Source organism: Catharus ustulatus, chromosome 21 (genome assembly GCF_009819885.2).
Source record: "Catharus ustulatus isolate bCatUst1 chromosome 21, bCatUst1.pri.v2, whole genome shotgun sequence".
Lineage (NCBI taxonomy): Eukaryota > Metazoa > Chordata > Aves > Passeriformes > Turdidae > Catharus > Catharus ustulatus.
The window spans coordinates 948,547-972,744 of NC_046241.1; the positions used below are offsets into that span (position 1 = coordinate 948,547).

General features: G+C 48.3%; 1 protein-coding gene across 14 annotated transcripts in view; it reads right to left on the bottom strand.

Annotated features, from left to right (window-relative positions):
• Positions 1-23,362, bottom strand: part of ZNF618 (zinc finger protein 618) — a 147,141-nt gene extending 123,779 nt beyond the window's left edge. For all 14 annotated transcript variants that reach the window (XM_033077182.1, XM_033077179.1, XM_033077175.1 and 11 more), the window contains exon 1: positions 23,287-23,362. In XM_033077182.1, coding sequence (XP_032933073.1) covers positions 23,287-23,328 — 42 coding nt within the window. In that variant the 5' untranslated portion in view covers positions 23,329-23,362. The remainder of the gene's footprint in view (positions 1-23,286) is intronic.
• Between the last annotated feature and the right edge of the window lie 836 nt (positions 23,363-24,198).

Genomic DNA, 24,198 nt, shown 5'->3' on the forward strand with positions numbered 1-24,198 from the left:
AGTGGGAGAATGGGAAGAAAGCACTAAAATCAAGCAAACCACTCAAATAAAGTAGAATTATATAAAAGATCCAATAAATCCATGCTTTGTGATAGGAAGGGGCTGAACCTGATCTCAGTTGGCATTTACATGCAGGGAAAACACAAGTTACGAGTAGGAGAAGAAAGGGAAGGGAAGGAATTGCAAAATGAACAGAAAGCACAACTGTGCCATGAACTCATCCCTACCACAGCCTGCAGGCTTGGCCATCCTGTCCCAAAACTACTCTGGGAGAAGCGAGGAAGAAATGGAAACCCACCAAGTTTCATTTCACTGCTCCTTCATTCCAGCACAACCAGATGTGGTGCCAAGATTTGTGCCAGGACTGGGGCAGAGGCAGGAGAGCACATGGAAATGGCATTTCAGGCAGAAGCTTCAAGTAACTGTTACTTGGGAAATGGGGTATAGAGATACCAAATGTGTTTTCTTAAATATTCATATTGTTTATTTAACTTTTTTATTATGCAACTTTTTAAAAAATTAATTAACTTTCAAAAAGGGAAATTTTAACATAGTAGCACTTTAAGCCACTGATATAAATTCATTTCTTTTTCAATCCAGCTCCAAAGAATCCCAGTAACACAGTAAACTCCTCATGTAAACTTAAATGTCCCAAATTGTCTCAATAAACCACAGACACAATAGTAATGGAGCAGCCACACGTATCAAAGTAGAGTGTGCTTTATTTCAAAATTCAAGGAGGCAAAAGGTCCTTTACTGCCGTATCCAGTGCTCAGGGCCAGCAGTCCATGTCCCATGGCACAGGGAGAAGGAAAGGCAGACCCAGACTCTGCCAGGCTAAGAACACAGTGTCATAAATTCTCACTGTAACAGAAAACCCAGCTGGTTCATTCACAGCCATCCCCACGTATCACGGCAAACAGAGCGGAGTTTGCTCAGAAATGACTGTAGTCCCTGGTGAAATTTGGTGCTGCCCTCCATTGTCACTCTGCTGATAAAGAAGTTTCACATAAAGAAAAACAGCATTGCAGGGAAGCTGCACATTTGCCTAATTCTGGGATTTTCCTCTTTTTCCTGAGGTAGTGTGCTGACCAAAGGCACGCTCCAGCACAGCTCGCTGGGGACAGACAGCTGCTTTCATCTCATTTCCTGTCACCAACCCTTTGTATCCCTAGTGAGCTGCACCCTGGGAAATCTCTGCAAATTTTGGAAGAAATGGAGCATAAGAGCTGGAGCTGCCTAGCACATCCCTTGTTCCAGTCCCTTGGGACAGGACAGGTCAGACCACAGGACATCAATGCCCTGTCACACCACAGGCTCTGGATTCTGGTGGCACTCCAGGACAGGGGTGCAGGGATTCTACCTCGGGATCAAGCTGCCCAACATGAGCCCTTGCTCAGACCCCACAGCTCTGTGTGAGCTAGACTGGCCAGGCACTGAGTGAGCTGATCGAGAACCACATCTGTGAACAAACAGAATCACTCAAAGCCAACATCCAAAGGGTGCACGGCTGCAAGGTTCCTGGAGAGGGCAGAAGGCTGGAAAGGGCAAAGGGAATGAGCCTGAGGGTTTCCATACATCTTCTCAGGAGCCTTCTAGAACTGCCCTGGAGCTCAGACCTGGCACAAGAGCCCTGCATGCACTGCAGGGGGGGAGCAGTAAGATGGGACACAAATATTTTTATATAGCACATACTAAAACAGAATTCTCCATTTGACTTCATCCTAAGAGGAAGGTCCACCTACTTCTTGGAAAGCAAGAGCTCCAATGGCCACTGCATGGTTCCAGCTGCAAGGCAGGAGCTCCCCAAGTCTTGAGGCATAAAATACAGCTATTGAGATAAAAATCCAGGAGAGGCCTGGCAGCAGCTGGAAGGGTGAGTGCACTGCTCGGGGGTGTTTTTGTCCCAGGGCTCGGAGCCATGATGGGAGCTGGCTGGGGGTCTGGTCCCAGCCCAGTCCAGGTAGGGCACAGCAGGGGGGACGTGGCACTGCTTCAGGGCTCAAAACCCAGCTCCTGCTCCTGTCCATGGCTCTGGCAACCCTGGGAATGAATGGTTTATTCTTCAACTACTTGTAACCAGGCTAGACACTGTGACTTGGACAGTGCCCAGCTCCACCAGACCTGACCTCAGCCAGCAGTACTGGAGAGCTGATGCTACACAAGCCAAAGAGCCACTGCTATCAAGTTGTGCCAGAAAGTGGGGTCAGACCCCATCGTCACCACAGAGGGATGACAGCTCCAGATTTGGCGCTGAGCTTGAATCACACCATGCCTTAAATCATGTGGGGGAACAGAGATGAGCCCTGAATGGAGCTGATGCTACAGCAACATCCCCCCCAGGTCACAGCAACCCCATGAGCTGCCCTACTGCAGGTTCAACTATCTGCATGTGAGCTGCCTACACTGCAGGGAGAGCTGCTGAAGGACACTTCGTCCTTCACATCCATAGCATTGGTGAACTTCAGTGCTCTGGTTCTAATGCCACAGTCCTCATCCCCTTACACCACAGGAGAGGTGAGCCCTTGAGTGGCTGCAGTGGTCGATGGTACCATGTGCTGCCTTCCTCCTCATACCCATCCTGCTCCCCTTTCTGTTTCCTGCCCCCCTCCACATGCCAAGTACTCGCCACCCTGGCACAAAGCCCTGCCTTTTTTTTTTTTTTTAATGTGCTTTTCCAAGGTTAGGGACATAAATCAGCCCCCAGAAGGCTCCAGCAAACACGAGCCCATGCTATCAGCAGCAGATGACCACAGACAGAAGGCAGAGGACCAGCACTTTGGTCTTTTGGCAACAGTGTGTTCTTGGCCAGGCTCCCTTTCCCATCTTTCAGGCTCTGTTTGCCACCCACTCCTCCTTTCCCCAGGATGACTCTCAGTGTCGTTAACATCCAACAAACGAGGGCTGAGGGAGTTCACACCTCCAGTTATTCAGTAACGATGCAGGCAAACTCGAGACTGCAACGTGCTGCTCTGCCTCCAGACTGCGCTTGGAAAATCCTCCTCATAAAAAGCACACAGCTATTTTTAAAGGAAATCCTGGATGCCTCTGAACGTGCAGGCAGCAGGCAGCCACAAAGGTAGGCCGAGCCAAGGAGCGTCTGGGCTGGATCTGGTTAGTCTGACACCACATCTGCAGCGCTCCAGCGGCCGCGGCCAAGCAGGGAACGAGGCTGCAGCGCCGGCCAAAGCCACGGTGCTGCCGGTGCGTGCCAAAAAACACAAGAGCACGGCCAGGAGCATGGCAGGAGGATCTCGGGGGATGCAGCAGCTGCTGGTGGTGGTCAGCACTCCCTGCCAGGCCCAGCACGGTGCTGGCGGCTGGTGCGACCCCGTGCACGTCACATCCAGCAGCGCACCTGAGTGCGGGTGTGGGCCCTGCGTGTGCTTTCATCAGAGTTGATGCAACCAGTGAAGGCTCCAGTGAGAATTTTACTGAAAATTGCATTACTCAGCCTTTAAAGGCTCCAAACGATCCTTTCAAGGAAGAACCCAGTGAAGAAAAAGGATTAATTTCTCAAAGTTCAAAGGACAAAATTTATTTTTGGAAATAATGTTTCACTACAAAATCCTGCAACTGAGACAGATCAAAAACAGCAACACCACAAAGTAAATCTGAAAGACAGGACTGTTGGAAAGTCTCTCTCCAACAAAAAAGAGGAGTGACAGAACAATTCACAGAGGGCATCTTAGGGAATATCTTGGTCTCATCCACCACTACTTCTACAGGCAGGTCTACATAACTACTTCTCTGCCAGGACCTGACCTCCAGAGCAAGGGTTCCTGAGTGTGTTGAGTCCCACAGTGTCCTGCATCCCATTCCCACCTGCCACGGTCCCAGAGGCTTATTAAGAGACTCCCTTCAGGCACTGTTTTCCTTCCTCCTTCACTGACATTTGGGCTGATGCCACCTGACCACAGTGTGTGGGGACAGAGAAGCTGGGATTTGAGAACAGCTCCAGTAGCAGCACAGCTCAGTGCAGTAACACAGCTCAGTGCAGTAACATCTCATCAGCAAACCCTTCCCTCCACCAGGACTTCTTGCTTTTATCTCGTCTTTGTCAGGGCTGGTGGCTCCAGGACTTCATAGACCTCTTTTTCTTTTCCAGTACAAGATGCAACTTTGTTTGTTGCCAATTAGATCTGGTGATGGACAAAAGCTTTTCCTCAAGACCTACATCACTTTAAGTAGTATCTCACACATATTGGTTTTGGACTTTAACTTTTCTCCCCTTGAATCAAATTACCATTTTATTCTGATCATAATTTGGTTGGATGAAATATAAAGTTGGAGGATATCAGATATGAGAGAAGAGGAAAGCAAAGCACAACAACAGATGTGGTGTGCTCATCTTGCTTTATTTCCCATTCAGCCCCACAGACATCCTGCTCTCATTAGCACTCAATGCAGGTGAAAATAGAGAGGTTTAATATTAAAACAGCATGGGCACATGAAAACATCCACCTGGACCTGTTGGAACTTGCCCAATATCACTCCCAAGTTCTTTCTCTATACAAGGAGCTTTTTCACCCATAAGACTGTAATTCTTTATCTGGGCTAACAACATTCAGTATGAAACCTCTGAAATCCCATTTGAAAACTTAAGTATTCAATAATTAAGACATTTCTCCATTCCATCAGAAACGTAACAGCTTAAAGAAGACCATCCTGCTGCCATCATGGAACAGGCTGACCAGGTCTGCCAGTTCCACCTGAGCCCCAAGGTGTGGATCCAGGGGCTGCTGCTCTCCCACCCTACCGTCTCATTTATGCCAAGGAAGGGTCTTGCTACTTCACTGCCTGCAAGGAAAGGAAGGGCTGTGTAACAACAACCAAGAGGCCCTGTCAGGGATAAGGACAGGCAGCATGGGGCTGTGCAGACAGTGGCACCAACGCTGGGCACAGCTGGACACCTCATTCAAGCCGATGGAGTTGGCAGCCCCCAGCTGAACACACAGGCAGGGCTGCGGGTCTGAAACACTCTGGTGTGATGCTCCAAGGGACAAGTCCTAATCTAGGAACAATGGATCTGGTCACATTCCCGGCCAGGCGAATTCCAGCCTCCAGTGAGGATGTGACACCAGGCACGTGGCGCTCACTGACACGGAAAGCTGCTCCATTGGCGAGGCACTGCCCATGCAACCACAGCTCCCTGGGAGCAGCCCTGCAGAGCCACACGCTGCAGCTGCTGGGGTCACTGCTCCTTTCCTCCCAAACTTGCTGAAATCCACACTATGGTGGAGGCTGGGTGAAGAGCAGGCATTCAAACTCCAGCAGTGTCTGCGAGCAGACAGAAATGAGGCACAGTGGTGGAGCCAAGAGGAAGTGTCCACTGCTGGGGAAACCTCCCTGCCCCAGGTTGTGACAACTGATCTAGCATGGGAACACCAGAATCCATCCTTACAAACACATACCAGAACAAAACAGGATCTCCTGGCATTGCTGATCCCATTGGTGATCCCAGCATAAGCAGGCAGAGGGGAACCCATCTGCCCCTGCATTCAGCCACCAGAAGAATCCCCAGTTTTCCCAGCCTGCTAAAGTCAACCCATTTTTCTAAAGGAAACATTAACCACAGTGGGATATCAAGATACAAGACTGCTTTTAATTACATATACAAAGGAGTCCATAACACTCCAGCTCTCTGCAAGGGCAGCTTGCTGAGAAAAGCAACTCTGATCAAAGCAGAAAAATCTAAATCGGGTGAGCTTAGCAAGAAACTGCATAAATTGTCCCAATGTTTTTATGCACAAGACTCAGGAACTTCCAGCCAGAATGTGTTTTGGTTGTGGCATTATCTTTCCTTCTGATTTAGCACCTGCTGAACTTAAAGAGGGATTTGTCCCTCTCTGTTCTGCACTCATGAGGCCACACCACTGGGTTCCCCATATCAAGAAGGACATTGAGGGGCTGGATCATGTCCAGGGAAGGGAACAGAGTTGGGAAAGGGGCTGGAGCAGCAGGAGAGGCTGAGGGAGCTGGGAAAGGGGCTCAGCCTGGAGAAAAGGAGGCTCAGGGGGGCCCTTGTGGCTCTGCACAACTCCCTGACAGGAGGGGACAGCCAGAGGGGTTCCCTGCTCCAGGGAACAAGAACAGGAGGAGAGGGAACGGCCTCAGGCTGGGCCAGGGGGGCTCAGGGTGGACATCAGGACAAAGGTCCTCATGGAAAGGGTTGTCAAGCATAGGAACAGGCAGCCCATGTAGAGTCCCCATCTCTGGAGATGTTAAAGAAATGACTGGACATGGCACTCAATGCTCTGCTTTGGTTGAGAAAGTAGTGGTTGGTCAAAGACCTTCTTCTGAAAAAGGTATCTTCATCTGAGAGGTCTTCTCCAACCTGACAGTCATGAAGGTCATCAGAAAAAGCTTCAGGCCTGGCTGTGGCACAGGGTCACCCCCACATTCACAGGGAGTGTAGCAACAAGGCATTTTTGTCGTGCAACACAAAGACTTCAAGGTTCCTCTCAAGCTGTACAAACCTTAGTTTAAAAACAGCATCCCCACAGAGCAAAGGTGTCCAGGTGTTCTGCAGCTGCCTTTGCTGCCCAGAGCTCCCAGCACAGGCCACAAACTGGGTCCTGGACACAGGTGTGCCAAGCACCCACTGGAGGCACAGCCCCAGCCAGAAGGCATCCATAGCTCATTTACAAATGTGCTGTTCACAGATCTCCTGCTCCAATCCCTGGCAATGTCTGCAGTGGACAAGTTTCCTCTGCTAGCTTTTGTCTGCTCTGAATATATCTAAAGAACTCTTTGAAGTCAAAATATTCTTAGAAATTAGATCTTCTCTATTTCTTTTTGCCTTCCTAATTATCCTTTTAACTGCCTTCTGCTTATTTTAATAGATCTTCCTATCCTCCTCCTTACCAGACTGTTTATACTTTTTAAAAGCCTACTGCTTACTGCTCCTAATACTGTTTACATCTTCACTCAGCCACCTCAGCTCAGTTGCTGCTTTTTTTGCCTGATTTCAGAGTCAACCAGGGGAAATTTCCTCTCTGATCTCTGCAGCAGTTTGTAAATACCTCCCATTTTGTCTACAAGAGGTTTTCTACAATAGGTTCCCTTTTCCACAACAGGTTTCCTCTTGGGAGAGGGAATGGAGTCCAAGTGCTAGACCACAAGTGCTTCCATAAAAATCCATATTCTTCTATATTGCTCGAAGCACTCTTCTCTCTGTTGCTCAGCCTATTCCTTTTGCATTACGAATATAAAGCCAATTATTTAATGACTGAGTCCCATGTGCTCCCTAACTACCTTATTCATTATCATTTCCTGTCTCAAAAAGTAAACAAATATCCTTTTGTGCTCAATGTTACAGGAGATTACCTATGAATTTCTTCAATTAAATCTCTACTAGGTGGGGGAAAGCCACCTGGAAGTACCTGGACTTCATGCAAGGGTGTGGGTGATGGTCTGGAGGCTTTGGAGTATCCTGTAGGGTTTGGAAGTGAGAACCTAGAGAGTAAATTAAAGGGAAGCTGACTCAATATTTCCTCTGTTCCTTATAATCCTTCCCCAGCCATCTGCTCCCAGACACTGGGAAACAGGACACCAAAACAGAGACAGAAAGTGGGATCTTTTGTGAAGCCACAGAATGGCCATTCTTTACACCATCACACAGCTCTGCACCCTGAAGCACTTATTCTACAGACACAGAGAACAAGCACCAGCACCCAACATGCTACAGCTCCCCTTGGTAGCTTGTTCTAACAGTCAATCTGTCTGCTGCTCAAAATTTCCGCCTCCTACTTTTAAAAATATTTTTTGTGTCTTCATTTTGTCATCTCAGTGTTTGGATCCTGCTTCCAGGAATTGTTTCTTGCTATGCACTTTGCTAAAACCAAGGGCTCTGCTACCTGCTTTTTAAATTTTCTGCTTTTTAAACCCATGGAGAACTGGCTCCATGAAGATAAAAATCAACAAGCGAGGTTTTTTTTGGCAGAGAGTTTCCCAAAATATGGTGCACGTCCCCAAATGTTTAAGAACAAACACTAATGAGTATTTCCTTTGACTCCTCAAACTGTTTCACTCCACTCACATGTTCTGTGTCTTCTCTAACTTTTCAACATCTCTTAAGGAAAAGAGGAAACTGAAAATGGGGATAATGTATTAAAGCACAGGCAACAGAAGAGCTGTTCTCACACAGCGCCCTCACTCTGCACAGCCCTGGCTGGCATCCCCCACTCCCAGACTCAGTGTCACTGCTCACCCTGGAGCATTTGTCCCTTCCCACCTCAAAGCCTGGTTTGGCACTTCTGCTCCTCTCTGGTCTCCCCATACCAAAAGCAGATGCAGTCCCAAGCCTCCAGGTGTACAATCCCAAGATTCATATCAAACCAGTCCATAATCCCAATCCCTGTGGGCAGCTGCAGTCCCTCCTTCCTCACCACCACTGCCAATGGGTGGGGTGATGCCAGACCCTGTTTGCAGCCTGGTTCACACCAGTTTATGCTCCACAGGGCATTTTGGGCAATGACACAAAATCAGACGTTTTGCCAGCTCAGGACACACTTCCTCCATCCCTTCTGCTGGGGAACAAATCCAGTCTGACATTCCCACCCACTCCTCCCCTAGGCTCTCATCCCCACACTGGCCAGGCTAAGGCACTACAACAGCAGCACCCACCAGATCCTCTGGAATATTCTCATTTTTCCAAATCTTACAGGAAGAAGGACAGACAGAAGGTCAAGGGGCAAACCCAGCAGGAGTGTCCAGGGAACATCACCCCAAGGAGCAGCTGGAAACCCCTGCCCTGCTCAGCCTCTGGCTGAGGCTGGCCCTGGCAGCTCCTGTGCACATGGGCTGAGAGTGGATCATTCCTCCTCCTTACAAATAGGGAACAGCAATATTTATTAAACATGTCTAGTTTTTCTGCTTTATTATGCATTTTACCTCTCCTCAGCTGTGATAAGTCTACACAAACCATTATTAGAATTTCTTTTGTTCCTAATACAAATACTTTCTTACTGTTCCTAGCACTGACAGTCACAGATTTTTTCCCCTTGTGTTTTTAACTTCCTTTATCCATTTTCTGCACTTGATAACTTCTAACTCAAGGATAACTGTCATCTCTTCCTCTTAATATTCCTTTTTTTCCCTTTTATTCTGTTTTAATTCTCAGCACAGTGCTGCCCTGCTCACAGGAGCTCAGCCTGCAGGGGAGGGAGGAGGCAGGAGAGGGGGGATCATGGTCCTGCCCTTCACCAGCTGCACTCTACATGGAGACAAATTTTAAACCCAGACTATGGCTCTCACCACATGGCAGAGACCACACTTTGCTAAAAGTACCTGCAAATGGCACAGAGGACAGCAAAGCCTCAAAAAGTGAAACTCGGGGCCTTTTTACGCAGTTCCACAAGGCCCCACCTGTAAGCAGGCAGCAGAGTGGGAGCTGAGGAGGGCTTGAGCCAAAAGGAGCCCCTCTGAGAAAGCCAGACACCATCAAAACCAAAGTGAAAACAGATGCCAGCATATAAAATCTATTTAAATTAAAGGTTGAGAAAATCAAAGTTACAGGAACATCCAGTATAAGTGAAGCATTTTCTATTGATGAGGTCATAAATGTATTCCTGAAAAGCTTCATAAAATTTCAGGTAGGAGACAAAAGACTTAAGGCATTGCAATCCATACCCGAATTACATAGGAATGATGGAGCTGTGCTGACAGAGAAGTAATGTGCATCCCAATAAATGAAACAAGGTTATTAGGATAGGAGGTAGCAGAGAACCCTGATGGACTGGGAGCCCATCCCAGAAAGGTAGAGCACAGAGGGACACTCAAAATGCCAAGGAACACCAGAGAGGCTGCAGGTTTCTACCAAGGCAGGAAACACAATTTCAGTCAGAGGAGAATTCAGATAATCCCACAGAGACTTGCAAATGTGAAAGCCAGTTTGATGCAGAAATGATGCTCAAGGTCCCATTCAGGTCTTCTGTCCCCACGCTGTGTCCCCAGGCATGGCACAGGGAATCTCAGACTGGTTTGGGTTGGGAGGGACAACAAAGCCCCTCCAGTGCCACCTTTCACTGTCCCAGGCTGCTCCAAGCACCAGTGTCCAACCTGGCCTTGAACACTTCCAGAGATGCAGGGGCAGCCACAGCTGCTCTGGCAAATCCAATCCAGCCACTCCCCACCCTCCCAGGGGACAATTCCTTCCCAATAGCCCATTTAACCCTGCCCTGGGCCAAGAGTGAAGCCATTCCCTGTGTCTTGCCCCTCCATCCCTTGTCAAGAGTCTCTCTCCATGTTTCTTGCAGGCTCCCTGAAAGGCCACAATCAGGTCACCCCAAAGCCTTCTCCTTTCCAGGCTGAACAATCCTAATTCTCTCAGCTTTTCCTCACAGGAGGAACCATTCTATGATTCTATAAACAGGAGAATTTGTTAAGAGTGTTAATGGAGCAGCTAAAAGGCCTTGCAGGTGAGGTGGAAAACTTGGAGATGATTATCACCTACCAAAGGGGGTTTGTTAAACAAATAATCATAGTTTAACAGCAGAGTGGAAACGGCCATTAGAAATAAATAAAAGACCCTCAGAAAGAAATCCAAATTAGGAGAATATACAAGAATATACAAGGAAACTACACTTTAAGCCATAAAAAAGTCAATCCAGAAAAAGATTTTGAGAAAGAGGTCACTGAAGGAAAAAAAATTAATAAACACAAAAGCACCAGAAATCTGCCAGATTCTGGTATAACTCAAAAGAAAAAACCACAGGATAAAAATCCAACTTCTTTGCATCAGTGCTCATTTGTGACAGAGCTCAGCACTTCCCTTTCTGGACTCTTCCTTCATGAGGAATGAGCTGAGCATCTGCCTCAAACTGTGGGGTCACTAGAAAAAGCTGCAGATCTGCCTAGCAAAATTAACAGCAAAAATCAAAAAATCTCCAGGGCCCAACAGCATCCACCCAAAAGCCTGAAAGGCATTAAGCTATTAAAATCACCCAGCACCCCCAAATCACTGCTATCCACCTATGAATCAGCAAGCACTGAATGTGACCCCACTGTTTCAAAAGGACTCCAAGGAACTGCAGAACTTCATTTTTGTGGCAGAAAAATTACTATACACAGTAATTAAAAAAAAAAAAAAGAACCAAAAAACCAGAACAATTAAAAGTCAGTGTTCTCACAGATCAAAAAGGAGCACCAGGAGTCACTCTGGTTCCTGCAGCCATAAGCCCCTGTGTTCTGAGCAGGGCTGGCAAGAGCCAGGTGCAGGTAGAACAGGGCGTGGTGCACCCCAACTTCCAAAAGATTCCAAAAGACTTTGCTCTGTGAAGGCTTTTGTGGCAAGTGGCACTCACAGCACTTCCATATGCACAGGATGAAGTAAGAAGTCACCTCATTGATTAACTACTGATTAAGAGAGGGAAAATAAAGGGCAGGAATAGTTCATTATCACAGTGGGGTCCTGCAGACATCTGCTTGGAGCGCCGGGCGGGGTTTGGGGAAGGGAAAGCAGCCCCGTGCAGCACACGGAGGTGCCTAAATGAGCCATTAGCATTCAGCAAGGCAAGCCAAGAGGCACAGGGACACCTCTGCAGCAGCTGAGTGCTGCTGATGGAACCAGCGACTCATTACAGGCCTAGGGACAGAAATGTGCCTGTGCATAAAGCTGCACCCACAGCTCCTGGTGAGCCACCTGCAAAGAGACTGCAAAACAAAACAAGGGAGCAGACGAGGGCAAGGAGGGTGATCCAGCCAGGCAAACTCCTGAGCCCTGGACAGGGTGGCCAGAACAGCCCCAAAGAGCAGCACCTCAGGGAAAAGGGACATGCAGGATGGTTCAGCTTTTCTTCCCAAAGTGCAAAGCTAAACCCTAAAAATAAACCCCACAAGCAAGTGAAAGCAAATATTTTTCAGTCCCCTATTTGCCTAAATAAATTGCAGACGCTGCAATTATCCAAATGATTGCCTTGGTGGTGGGTAATGCCAGGTTATGGAAAATCCACATCCCAAGGGGCTGTAGCACATCCTGGGACAAGATCCGAGGAGCCTCCAACGGGTGGGCACGGCACTGAGGTGAGAAAGAAACACCTGAACCAGTGGAAAATACAGTTCTGACAGTAAATAATGTGTCCCATAGCTGGAGCAACACAGGACCCAGGTATGGGACAGCTGCAAGGATGCAGGCTCACAAAGAAACCCCAAAACCAGCCTGCATCAGCGTTTTCTTCTAATGTATGGAGCTAGTGACCCCACAGCAGCTGGTGATAGAGAACTGGGAATCAGAGCTGCTGACGGCCTTTGAAAAGGCATCCCCTGTAATGGAGAGGGCACAGGAGCACCCAGGGAGGGCAGGAGACACCAAGGACCCCAGCCTGAGAAAGCAGAGAGCTCCTGCAAAGTGACAGAGCTGAGAGCAAAATTCCCTCTGCCTCGAAACAGAGATGGGGAAACACAGCAGTGCAGCAAAGTCAAAGGAAAATACAGGAAGGCAGACCTGTAGATGTGTCCAAGGGGGGAAAATGGTTATGATCCAACATCTCACCTTTCCCATGCAGAATTATCAGGAGTTCTTGCACAGAAATTAGGAATGGAGCCAGCGTGTTTGCTGAGCCCTCAGCTGTTCCACCCAGCATTGGGTTACCTTTGACCCCCCCTAAATAATCTTCAGGAAGAAAGAACAGTCCCAAATTCATTGAGTTTATAGCCTGAAGCTTGGAAAAATGCAACAAAAATAATTGCACAAAAAGTTGAAAACTTATGATGTCCCAAAAAGAAAAAAGAAGAAGTTTCTGCAGTTTGCTTCTGAAAAATTTCCTACTGCTTTTTTTGGTTTGTGGGATCATTAAAATAGCTGAGCTGGGAACGTCATGACTTGGTTGGTTTGGCTAATAAAGAGTACCTTCTGGGCTGGAACAGTGGGGATGTTTATGGCAAAAAAAGGCTTTTTGTGAAGAAAATGGAGTCAACTATTGATATGCAAAATAGACCAAACGATTATTTATATAGGAAACTATTCTAACATGATCGAACTTTAAATATTAAAAAAAAACCAAAAAAAACAACCCAACAGTGTCAGAAAAGGAACTAGAAGTAGTATTCCTGGTGCCAGAATATTGCTAAATGAGAGACTGTATTAATGGATTTGTACTTCTTGTGTGAGGGCCCTCCAGTCCACAGAGACCGCTTAGGTAGAGGTTTGGGGTGTTTTGGAAACAACATTGGCCAAACACTTGAAAATTGCATAAATCAAGAGGAGACAGATACTTTTTTTTTTGCTATTTTTGGGTGGGAGGAAGGAAGAGCCTTGAAAAATGTAAATATTCAAATGCAATTTTTTCCTCCAGAATGCTATTTTGCTCATGATATTCTACTAACAAAACGAACTCCTCCTGTCCTGCAGAGGCAAAGGGACAGGCTGGAGCCCAGGAATTAGGGAATGTTTCACTGACTTCAGTCAGAGCTGCCTGCCTGGAGGGAAATTTAACCACAAGCCTAAATCCCCACAGGACTCGTCCCTAAGTGAATTCTAAAGCAGAACAAAAACTAAAGATTGAAGATTAAAAATTTAAAAAAAAAATTCAAAACCCCAAACCACATCTCTTATGAGGAAAAGTCAAGACAGAAATGGAAAATTCCTTGCTGGCAAGGATGCTAATTGCATACCTTGTGCTAGGAGCTGAATATCATAAATTTCTACATATATATTTAATTAGGTTAATTTGCAAACTGTAGACATATGTCTGCTTAAAGCAGACAGGAACATTTCATTTTATACATTTTAAATCTCCCATAATGAACTCCAATCACAAGCAGTGTTTATGTTGCAGGAGGATGGCCAAGGAGCTCCCTGTCAAAGGAGGGAAGCACAAACATTTCCCACTCACACAAACAAACAGCCACAACGTGGGACTTATCTCCTCCACCTTATCAGGAACCAAAAGCAAGCACAGCACTCTCAGCAAACCTACTTTCTGGCAACTAAACCAAATCAGATTACATAGGGAAAAATTAAAACACATGCAAGATTTCAGGAAAAGGGACCTTGATTTTCAGGTTTCTTCTCTCATTTACAAAGGGCATGGAGAATATCCACAGCTGGAAGAAATCCAGAGGGATCATCCAGTCCCACCCCTGTTTCTGCACAGACACCTCAACAATCCTATGGTGGGCATCCCTGCAGGGCTGTCCAAACTGTGCCCATTCCCTGGGGAGCCTGAGCAGTGCCCAGGGGAAGGACCTTTCCCTGATCTCCCACAAATGATCCAGTGGACTCTCCTCATCCCTCTTGGCATCTGCCACCACTCCCAGGAGCAGCCCTGCAGCAGGGCTCCCAGACCCCATGGGATCCAGTGTGGATCTCTGGATGTATCTCCACCTGAACTCTCTCTCTGGATACATTTACATTTTTTATTCCTCACCCAGTGCCCTCCCCGGCTTCCAGCACAGCGGGTCCCCTGCCAGGCTGTGTCTGTGGCATGTCCTAACAAACCCCATGGAGCAGAAATGCCAATTCCAACTGCTGTTAGCACCAACCAGCCAAATTTAAAGGCCTCTAAAATAAAGACACATAAGAAAGTAAAAATATCCCTCCCTCCCTTGGAGTTAATATGCAGTAACCCCAGTAGTATTAACCATAAACAGAGAGATGCCCTGAAGCCAAGTCAAAACACACCCCAGGGCAACCTTCCAGGTGGCCATTCATTAATTCCTTCCCTGGTGAAGTCCAACTCCAACCCTGCCAGCCCCCACCAGTCCCACCAGCAGCCCCAGGTCCCAGCCTGTACCCTGGTGCCACTGCCATTGCCCCTCAACATCTTCAACAGCATCCCCTGACTGCAAAGAGAAATCCTGTTGATTCCCAAGAGGATTTTCAGATCCTCTCTCCAACCAGCCTGATCCAAATTCAGCCATCCCTCCCTACAGAGGTTTCCAAAAGGCATGCACAAATTCAAAAAGGTATTTTATTCCCAGCCAATAATTATCCTGCATTCTTACAACTCTCTCTTCCCACCCTCAAAATCACAAATATCTCACAAACACCAGTGAAAGCTCAGGATTTGCAGCCCACAGAGTAAGCATATCAGACCTCAAGTGACAGATTTACACCCAGAAAAGCAGGAGCTATTCTTGGGTTTCAAGCCAGAGCCCTACTGGGGCTGCCTGCACACTGTTCTCTGGGATGCTCCCAGCTCAGCCTCCAAACTACATCCACCAGCATGCAGACTTAACATAAGAAATTGTACAAATCTGCTGGAAACGTGTTTCATTCATTCATCCTCTCCTCATGTAGCCAAGTGAATAGAATAGCAGTAAAAAAAAAAAACAAAAAACAAAACAAAAAAAACCCAACAAAAAACTCACCAAAATACAGACAACTTGATTTTGATTTCAAGTATGCACCCCAAAGGCTCTGCAGCACCCCAAGCCCTGCCCTGCTCCCAGTGGGGCCAGCCCATGTTGCTCCAGGTTTCCCTCCAGGTTCCCCTCCTGGCTCTCCCACACCAGCAGAGCTGCTGGCTTTGGTTGTAGTTTTTAAAACTGAGGTTTAATACTTCCAAAAACAGGTCTACAGCAATTAAATACTTGCACTAAAATTGTTCTCAACATACTGGAAGCAGTAAATGACAGCCCTTCAATGCAAGCACACCCAACTTCTGAAAATTGACTTCTGCTGCTATTTTCAGACAGGAAAGGATACCTACACCCACACAGAGAAAAGAATTAACTTCCATAAAATTACTGCTGCCTGTGTGTATCTAGTAAAATGAAATCACAACAAATATTAATTCCTGAAGAGCCTGGATACACACTGGTGCCATCGGGACACCAGCAGTGCCATGTGACCACATTTGGCCCATCCAGCCTGGCTCAACTCACTGCCAGAGGGAAGGTCTGACAAACCCAGCTGCTCTCACTTCTGTCAGAGGTATCAAACTGAGGTATCAAACCTTGTGTGATAACATCCCTGATTTCTAAACCAGGGCAGAAAACACCATGGAGCTCCTGTGTTCAGTATGGACCCAACAGCTCTCCCAGCATCCCAGACCCACCGAGAACCTCACTGCATCCAGGAGTGTCTCAGGCACATCCATACACAAACACAGGCACAGGTATTGATCCCTCCATACCTATGGCAACTCCTGGAGGCTCCAGCAGCTCCTCTCTGCTCCACACTCTGACATTCACATTTCCCTTTATCAACCTCTTATCAGTGCAGGCAAATTCTCCAGTCTCTACTTCTCCATTTCCACATTACACCAGGCAAATATAGATGTGAAACAAGCAGGAGTGTTGAGAACCACAAGCAAAGAAAGCCTTGCCTATATAATTAAATCTTTGCAGGTACAGTACAGCAGCAAAACCTTTCTAAAGCACACACTGGAGTGCCTTGGAAATGCAGGTGAGGGAAATAAATGGAGAGTCCAGACTCCCAAGGAAAGCTGTTCCAGCAGAGGAACTGGTGTCATGACACTGCTCCCATCACCAAAAAGCACAAGGTTTGGTAACCCTCGGCCCTTCCCATGGGGACAGCCCCATGCCAGGCTGACCCAGGATTCTGCAGTTTCACCCCCAAAGAGCACATGGCCTCCAGCTTCTCCAGAGGCAGCACAGCTCCATCAGCCACAAGTCTGAAACTCTGCCCTGACCTCGCCCAAGAGTCGCCTGGGCACACTCACACCCAGGGAGGCACAGGCAGGGGGTCCAGCTGCTCTGACCCCATCAAGGGGAGGCAGAACACGCCCTGTGCCCCTCCACCCTGCCTCTGCTCCCCAGGCTGCCCCAGGCAGCATCCCAGCTGGAGCAAGAGCTCCCAGCATGCTGGCACAAGCCCCCACAGCCTGGTCAGTGAACCAGAGCTAACTGCCACTCAGCTGCCAAAACACTGGAAAATGGCACAAGAACTCTTCTCCATGGGTACACAGGAGGTTTAATTAGGGGGATGGATTCTAATCCACCTGTGTCATTGTCACGCTGCTCGTGCCCTCCGTGCCACATCCTTCCCCAGTGCACTCAGAATACGAAGCTTCTTTGCACTTTCAAGGACCACAGGGGAGAATTTTCTTTATTTAATCTCTTTTTTTTTTCTGCCACTCCTCACTTTGGGAGAATCCAACAAGTGAAACCCAAGTAACTCAGAGAGCCACCATGCAGCTTGCCCAGCACCTCCCTGTGCATTTACACACTGAGTACTGTTGGAGTACAAACCCCACATTTCAGGAGATGACCTGTGTCCACCATTTGGGGTCTGGCACGCATGTTCCAGCATCAGCAAAGCAATTTCAGTGTGGGAAGGGGAAGAACCCTCACTGCAGAGCCCAGCCCAAAGGATGACCAATACAGACACTGAGCATCACACCCCACCACAGCCCCACCATCAGCAGGGAAACTGAGCAGGAGACAGCAGAAAAGGTTCAGGGATGAGTGGATTCAATGGACTCAAGGTGTGAATATCAAACCTCAACCAAGGGACCACTCTGACTGTAATTTGAAACACCAAGGAGCGAGTGCATAGCAGCTTTGATGTCTTCAGCACAAACACCTTGGGAAGAGACCTCCTCTGCAGAAAGGGCATCTGCTCAGCCTCTCCCTCTTCCAGAGGAGACATGAGTATGAAGCAATGCCTCCAACATCCCACAGGTCAGCTGAACATGCAACAGCCACAGTCACACCCCAGCTTCCCCATGACCAGGCAGGAACAGCAGGGACCAAACCCTGCTCCATCCAGAGCCCCCCACACAGCTGCAGCCACAGGTTTTGGGGAGAAACAGCTGGTGCAGAAGCCACCATCAACTCAACCGTCTGCTTATTATTTTTGATTATTAAATTCTGCATCCTCTTGGTTATGTTCCCAAGCTCTACACACATGGTGTATATTATATGTTACATATTATGTATTACATAGATTCACGTTTTTCCACTCCCTTTCTGTTACAACTTTACCCCACTCCCACTGTCACCAGAGCTAACCAAGGTCACCAGGAGCTGCTCCTACACAGGGCCCCTTCCCCATACACCACGAGCATTCCCCAGTCCCTTTTCCCACTCCTGGTGCCATGGTTTAAAAATTCAGCTCTCACATGACAAGGCAGAGCCACTGTGACAAGCTGCACCAGAGCCCTGTGCTCCTGATGAAAGGCACATTGCAAATGGTTATTTTTCATATACTATCCATGGCAAACAGCAGCATTCATTTCTATTCCCTTGCTCCAGACAAATCAATGATTGTTAATGCAAAGTCAACACGTCCAGATGTAGTTTGCATACTAGTTAACCACTAAATTGGCATCACATAGTACAAAATAATCAAGAGACATTCAAGGAACCAAACAAAAGCAAAAAGGAGGCAGATGACTAGCAATTAATCCATAAAAGACCTTTAAAAATTAGAAACTTCTTCCCCAGAAAACATGGTATGGCCAAAAGTAATCCATAAATGTGAAATTCCAAATATGCACAATGTTGGATGTACAGAAATGTAGAAATTGCAAGAAATAAATATCTCTTGGGGCCATTTCCCCACGTCCCTTACCAAAAACACCCACAGCCTCCAGCAGCACTGGCAGTCCCTGCCCCAATGGGTACATTATGTACAAACTGCGCCTATCTGGCAAACCTCGGACAAAACTCACATTTTGGGGTGGCTCCCCATGACAGCAGGACCACCCTTGTGTGTTTTACAGCTTCCAGCACACAAGTAACTGCCTACAGGGATGCAATCATGAGCTGAAGCAAGCACAGAGCCCAGTGCACCCACAGGGTCCGAGGGATGCAGCAAACCCTTGGGATTGGCCACACTCCCTGTACACCCTTATCTCACCCCACAGCAGCCCTGCCTGGCTGGCACACTCCCCTCTGCCACTCCCCAAATCTGACTCGTGGCTGAGATGCTCAAGTAGAGGATGCTCAAGTAGAGGCCACCAGTGGCTCCATGGGCAGAGCCAGGGACTCAATGGTGCCACCCACCCAGAGCCAGCATGGCCCTGCAGGAACTGTGGAGGGCTGTGCCATGGGGGAGTGGTGCCATGGTGGCTGTGCCATGGGAGCTGTGCCATAGGGCATCTGTGCCATGGGAGGCTGTGCCATGGGGGGAGCCTGTGCCATGTGGGAAGCCTGTGCCATGGGGGGAGCCTGTGCCATGGGGGGAGCCTGTGCCATGGGGGGAGCTGTGCCATGGGCACCATAGGATCAGCATCCAGGACCTTGTACTGATCCTGCCATGCCATGGTGGGAAGGTTGAAATCCTTGAACAGGCAGATTATCCAAAGAATTATTGATTCACATATCAATATCCACAGCTGGAAGGCACCCACAAGAATCCAGAGTGCAGCCCCTGTCCCTGCCCAGCCCCCCCAACAATCCCAGCCTGTCCATCCCTGGCAGCGCTGTCCAAACGCTCCTGGAGCTCTGGCAGCCTTGGGGCCGTGCCCATTCCCTGGGGAGCCTGGGCAGTGCCAGCACCCTCTGGGGGAAGAACCTTCCCCTGAGCTCCACCCTGAGCCTCTGTGACACAGTGGGCACAAGCCCTGACTCTGTATCAGCATGACCCTTAGAGCAGGTTTCAACCCTCTCTCTACCCCCGCTGAAAAAATTAAAATTAAATTAATCTAAATTTTAGAACACTAATTCCACTCTAATTTCACTCCTGCACTTGCATAATTGCAAACTTGAGTGTACATCACCGGGGCCATGTGACTGCACCCGTGAACAGAACTATTCCCAGTGTTGCATTATGGCAGTGATATATATTTAAATTATCCTGGAGTCATGCAATAACCTCCCAAGGTTTTATATGGCATTTGTATAAATATTATCTACTATTTTAATAATATTATGTCTGTTTTCATTCTGAGATGAAAATATGTCACTGAAAATGAGGTCCTGGAAAATTTTCTTTTTTAAAAAATACATTTCAGTTATGTCACAAGAAATCTGTTGGTATCACTCAGCTGAGCTCCCTCCCTCCCCTTCCCCTTCCAGGCTGCCAACAGCAATTTTGAAAAGGATAAAATATTGATCAACTTTCCAGAAGGAAAAAAAAAAAAAAAGAAAGGAAAGAAAAAAAATCCCCCTGAAGGCAGACTGCAATGAAAAATTATGAAATCTTTTCCAGGCAGGAGCAGGTTTGTGCTGGAAGGGCAGGCAAAAAGGTGAGAATCAGACCCACAACAACCCCCAGCAGCGGGAGCTGGTGCAGTTCCCCAGGGAGTTAAAGAGGGGAAAGGTTGCAGTTCCCACAGCTCCAGCAGCACAGCATCCCCCAGCACAGGGAGGACACACACAGCACCCCCAGCAGCCATCCAGCATCCCCTCAACAGCTGAAAACAGCTCCAGTCCAGGCCTCCCCAGCTTCATTCCTCTCATTCAGGAGAAACTTGAAAGGCATCATTGCCAAATGTTGGCACTGAGACCCAGAACTGAAGCCTGGTCATTAATTCTAATTAAAATGCAGCACCCATCAATGTGTCCCCCAAAAATCCCAAGTCCACGGGGTTGCTCCCCACATCTCCGGGTGTGTGGCAGGGCAAAGGAAAAGCAGCATCAAAAGGTCTGGTTCACACAAGAAAAAAATGTATGAAATCTTAAAAAAAAAAAAATATTACAGCTAAACAGTTTCTTGAGGTATAATCATAACATAGTAAAAGTTCTGGGGTGCAGCTCGAGGAAGGGAATTCTTGGAGGGTAAGAATATGGAAAATCCACACGCTACAGCTTCCTGGATGAAACCATGAATAAAATATTCTGCAGGATTGTTAAATCCAATTTGGAGCATTGTGTTTAATTTTTAGGCAGATGTGGCACCCGGCTCTAACTGCACCACTGCCGGGCTGGCACCGGTTCTCAATCCATTATTTGCTAAAAAAAGGGATTCAGGAAGAGGGTGGGTCCCTTCTGGGGGGGCTGGGGGCAAATAAATGCAAAAATAAAAATACGGAGTTCGCATTTCAGAGTATTTTTTCCTCCACCCAAGAGTTATCCTGCTTGCAAATTTTTTCCATTCCCCCCCCCCCACCTTTCAGAAATTCAAAACACAAAACAAATAAAGGGGAGAAAAGCTAAAACAGCCCCCAAAACCTGAATTCACCATCCACTCCTTTCTAATTTCCAGCAAATATCAAGTTACAGGGAAAAAAAATCAAAACAAAAAAAAGAAGAAAAAAAAAAGAAGAAAAAAAAACAACAAAAAAAATAAAACAAAAAAAACTTTTCAGGCGTTTGAGATTCAAAATTTAAAATTCAATCTGCCTTGAAATTTAATTTTATTTTGTGCAGTACCCGGATTTCAGCATTTGCTGGTGTGTGCCCAGCAGCTCCAGAAACTCACTTTGGAATTTAAAATTTAAAAATGCTTTTTTCCAAAAAGAAAAAAAAAAAATCCAAACTGCTGCAGCTGTGAAGCCAGCCATCTTGCTATTTTGTCCCCATTTTAGAGAGGATACTGTGTCAAGGTTGGTAAAACTCAACGTTGACCTAATCTTTCCCTTCCTCTCCCTCCCCCACTTTTGGGTGGAAAGGCCATGTAGCTCTCCTAGATTGCTATTTTCTTGAAACAATGCATGTTTCAGTGCTCTTTTGTTATTTATTTTTAAAAAGATCAATACCAAGACCCCAGTATTCAAGGGCAACCCTACAATAATAAACCAGTGTGTGCACAGTCCAGAACTCACAGGCATTCTGTAATAGCAAAATAATAGGGACAGGACAGCATTTAAAACAAACAAACAAAAAAATTCAATTAAAAAAAAAAAACCACCAAAAAATAATTATGAAAAAAAAAAATTTCAATTCAAACTCCAGCAAGGTTTTGACACTCAAGGAGAAAAAGGATTTTGAAATTGTGAAAAATATTATGGCTGAGCCCTTTAAAGGCACTTCAGTTGGAAAAAAAATGAAAATCACTAAATCTGCAATTATTTTTTCACAATATTGTTAATTATGCATATTCATAATATCATGGCGGACCTTATAATAAACCTGTGTAAATATTAGATTTATGTGAGCCACAGAACCTAGAGTTATTACAGTGTGTTTAAAAAAAGAAGGGGGAAAAAACCTAAAAACCATAGTATGGAAATTTTATTCTTCACAAAAGAAGTAGGAAATTAAATGCTGGAAACTGTTTTAATTATGCCAGGAGAAACCATCCAAAAAGCCAAGAAATTCTAAAATAAAACTGACTCTTAATTTTGCTTGTCCTCGTGTTTTCTTGGACTGTGTTTGGAACCTCATTGTTTAACAGCAGTTTTGCATGAAATCCAAAATCACAAAAAAAAAAAAAAAAAAAAATTTTGGGTGTGTCCACAGCAAATTTTCTGGGTTCTTCATTTTCCTGCAAAACTCCTCATTTCAAACAAAATAACTTTAAGCACTGCAGCAAAAAGGGAAAAAAAAAAACCCTGAGTTTTGGCAGAGCTTGCTGCACAAGTTCAAAATTACAATGAAGCCCAATTCCTAATTGCTCCGGAACAGCAATTTTCCCACTTTCCCAAACTAATCCCTCCCCACAGCTCACCCGCGGGGGCCCACCAAAAACTTGACTCACTTTCCTTTCCCAGCACTCTGCTGCTCCCAGGCTCCGTTTTTTCCCAGAAAATGGGGGTGGAGGGGAAAAAAACCTGAATTCATTCAAATTCCTGGGTAATTTTCATTTCCATGAGCTGGGCTTTGGATCCAAAGGGACACACAGGAAATTTTCGGGGAGCTGCGGGAGCTGCTGGAGGAACCCCGACATGGGGGATCCGGCCCCAACTTTCTTTCTGGGAAAAAATTAGAAATAGCAGAATATTTCCTTCTTTTTTTTTTCAATTTAAATTTTTTTTTTTTTTTGTAATTTACGAAATAGTCTCCTCTAGGTGGCGTCGTTTTAATGGAAAAAAAAAAAAAATGGAGGGAGGGGGAACGTTCCGGAGGAAAAATTAAGAGAAGGAGGAAAAAAAAAAAAAAGGGGGAGGAAAAAAAAAGGAAAGGGGGAAAAAATAAAAAGAAAAAGAAAGAAATAAGAACGAAAGAAAAGAAGAAGAAAAAGGCCCGTGAAGGGGCGCGGAGCGCGGCGGGGCCGGGCCGGGCCGGGGTGCGGGGCCGGGCCGGGCCGAGGGGCGGCTCGTCCCCGACATGGCTGCTGAGCTCCGCTTTGTTTTCCGCCCGGTCCGAGCGGCCGCGGGGTCCGGGAGCCGCTGCCGGCGCTGCCCCCGCGCACTGCGCCAAAGCGCTGCCGGGGCTCCGCGACGGGGCGGCTGCGGCTGCCGCCCTCCCTCCTTCCCTTCCGTTCCCTTCCGTTCCCTTCCTCCCCGCTCCCTCCACCTCCCCCCGGGGACACGCCGCCCGGCCGCCGCGTACCTGCGCTGCCGCCGCCGGAGCGGAGCCGTCCGGCTGGTTCATGGGGCTGGGGCGGGAGCAGGCGAGCCCCGCGCCGCCGCGGCCTGCGATCCGCCCGCCGCGCACAAAGCCGGCGCCGCCGCCGCCGCTGCCTCCTTTCCGCCCTCCCAGGAGCGGCGAGTGGGGGCGATGCCCCCGCTGCGCGGGTGGGCGGCTCGCCGGGCTGCTGCAGCCCCCCTTCCCCCCGGGGCATGGGCCGGGGCGGCCGCCGCGGGCACGGGCGCTGCCGCTAGCGGCGCGGCGCGCAGGGTTGGGCGGGCGCCTCCCGCTGCCGAGCCCGCGCCGCCGCCATCACGAGCCGCTCTGGGGGCAGCTCCAGCCGCAGCGCGCTCGCAGCCGGCGGCGCCGGGAGAAAGGGGCTGAGTCTGGCCCGGCGCGGGAGCCCCGCCACCCGCCCGGCCGGCCCCGTGCTGCCCTCCCGCCCCCGCGCCGGGCACCGCGCACTCGGCCCGGCCCGGCCCGGCCCGGCCCGGCCATCACCCGGCGGGCGCGGGGCCGCTCGGCGCTGTGGGGCCGCTCCGCACCGCGGCGCCCCCGGGGGGTGTCCCGCTGTGGGTGTGTGTGGAGCGGTGCGGGGTGCGGACCCCGGCCCGCCCCGGACCCCGGCACAGCGCGGGGACAATGCCCTGGGCAGCGCGGTGGCCCCCGGCCTGGCCAGGGGACGAGAGCCCGGCGTATGGGAGAGCCCGGGTCCCGCAGGCCTTGTACACCTCCTACACCTCCTTGAGACGAGGGGATGGGTCATGGGGACACGGGGTGAGAGGGGACAGATGGCCTGCCAGAAGGGACTCGAGGAAGCCGCTGGAGCTGGGTCACGGAGGGTCAGGGAAAGGTTCTTCCCCCAGAGGGTGCTGGCACTGCCCAGGCTCCCCA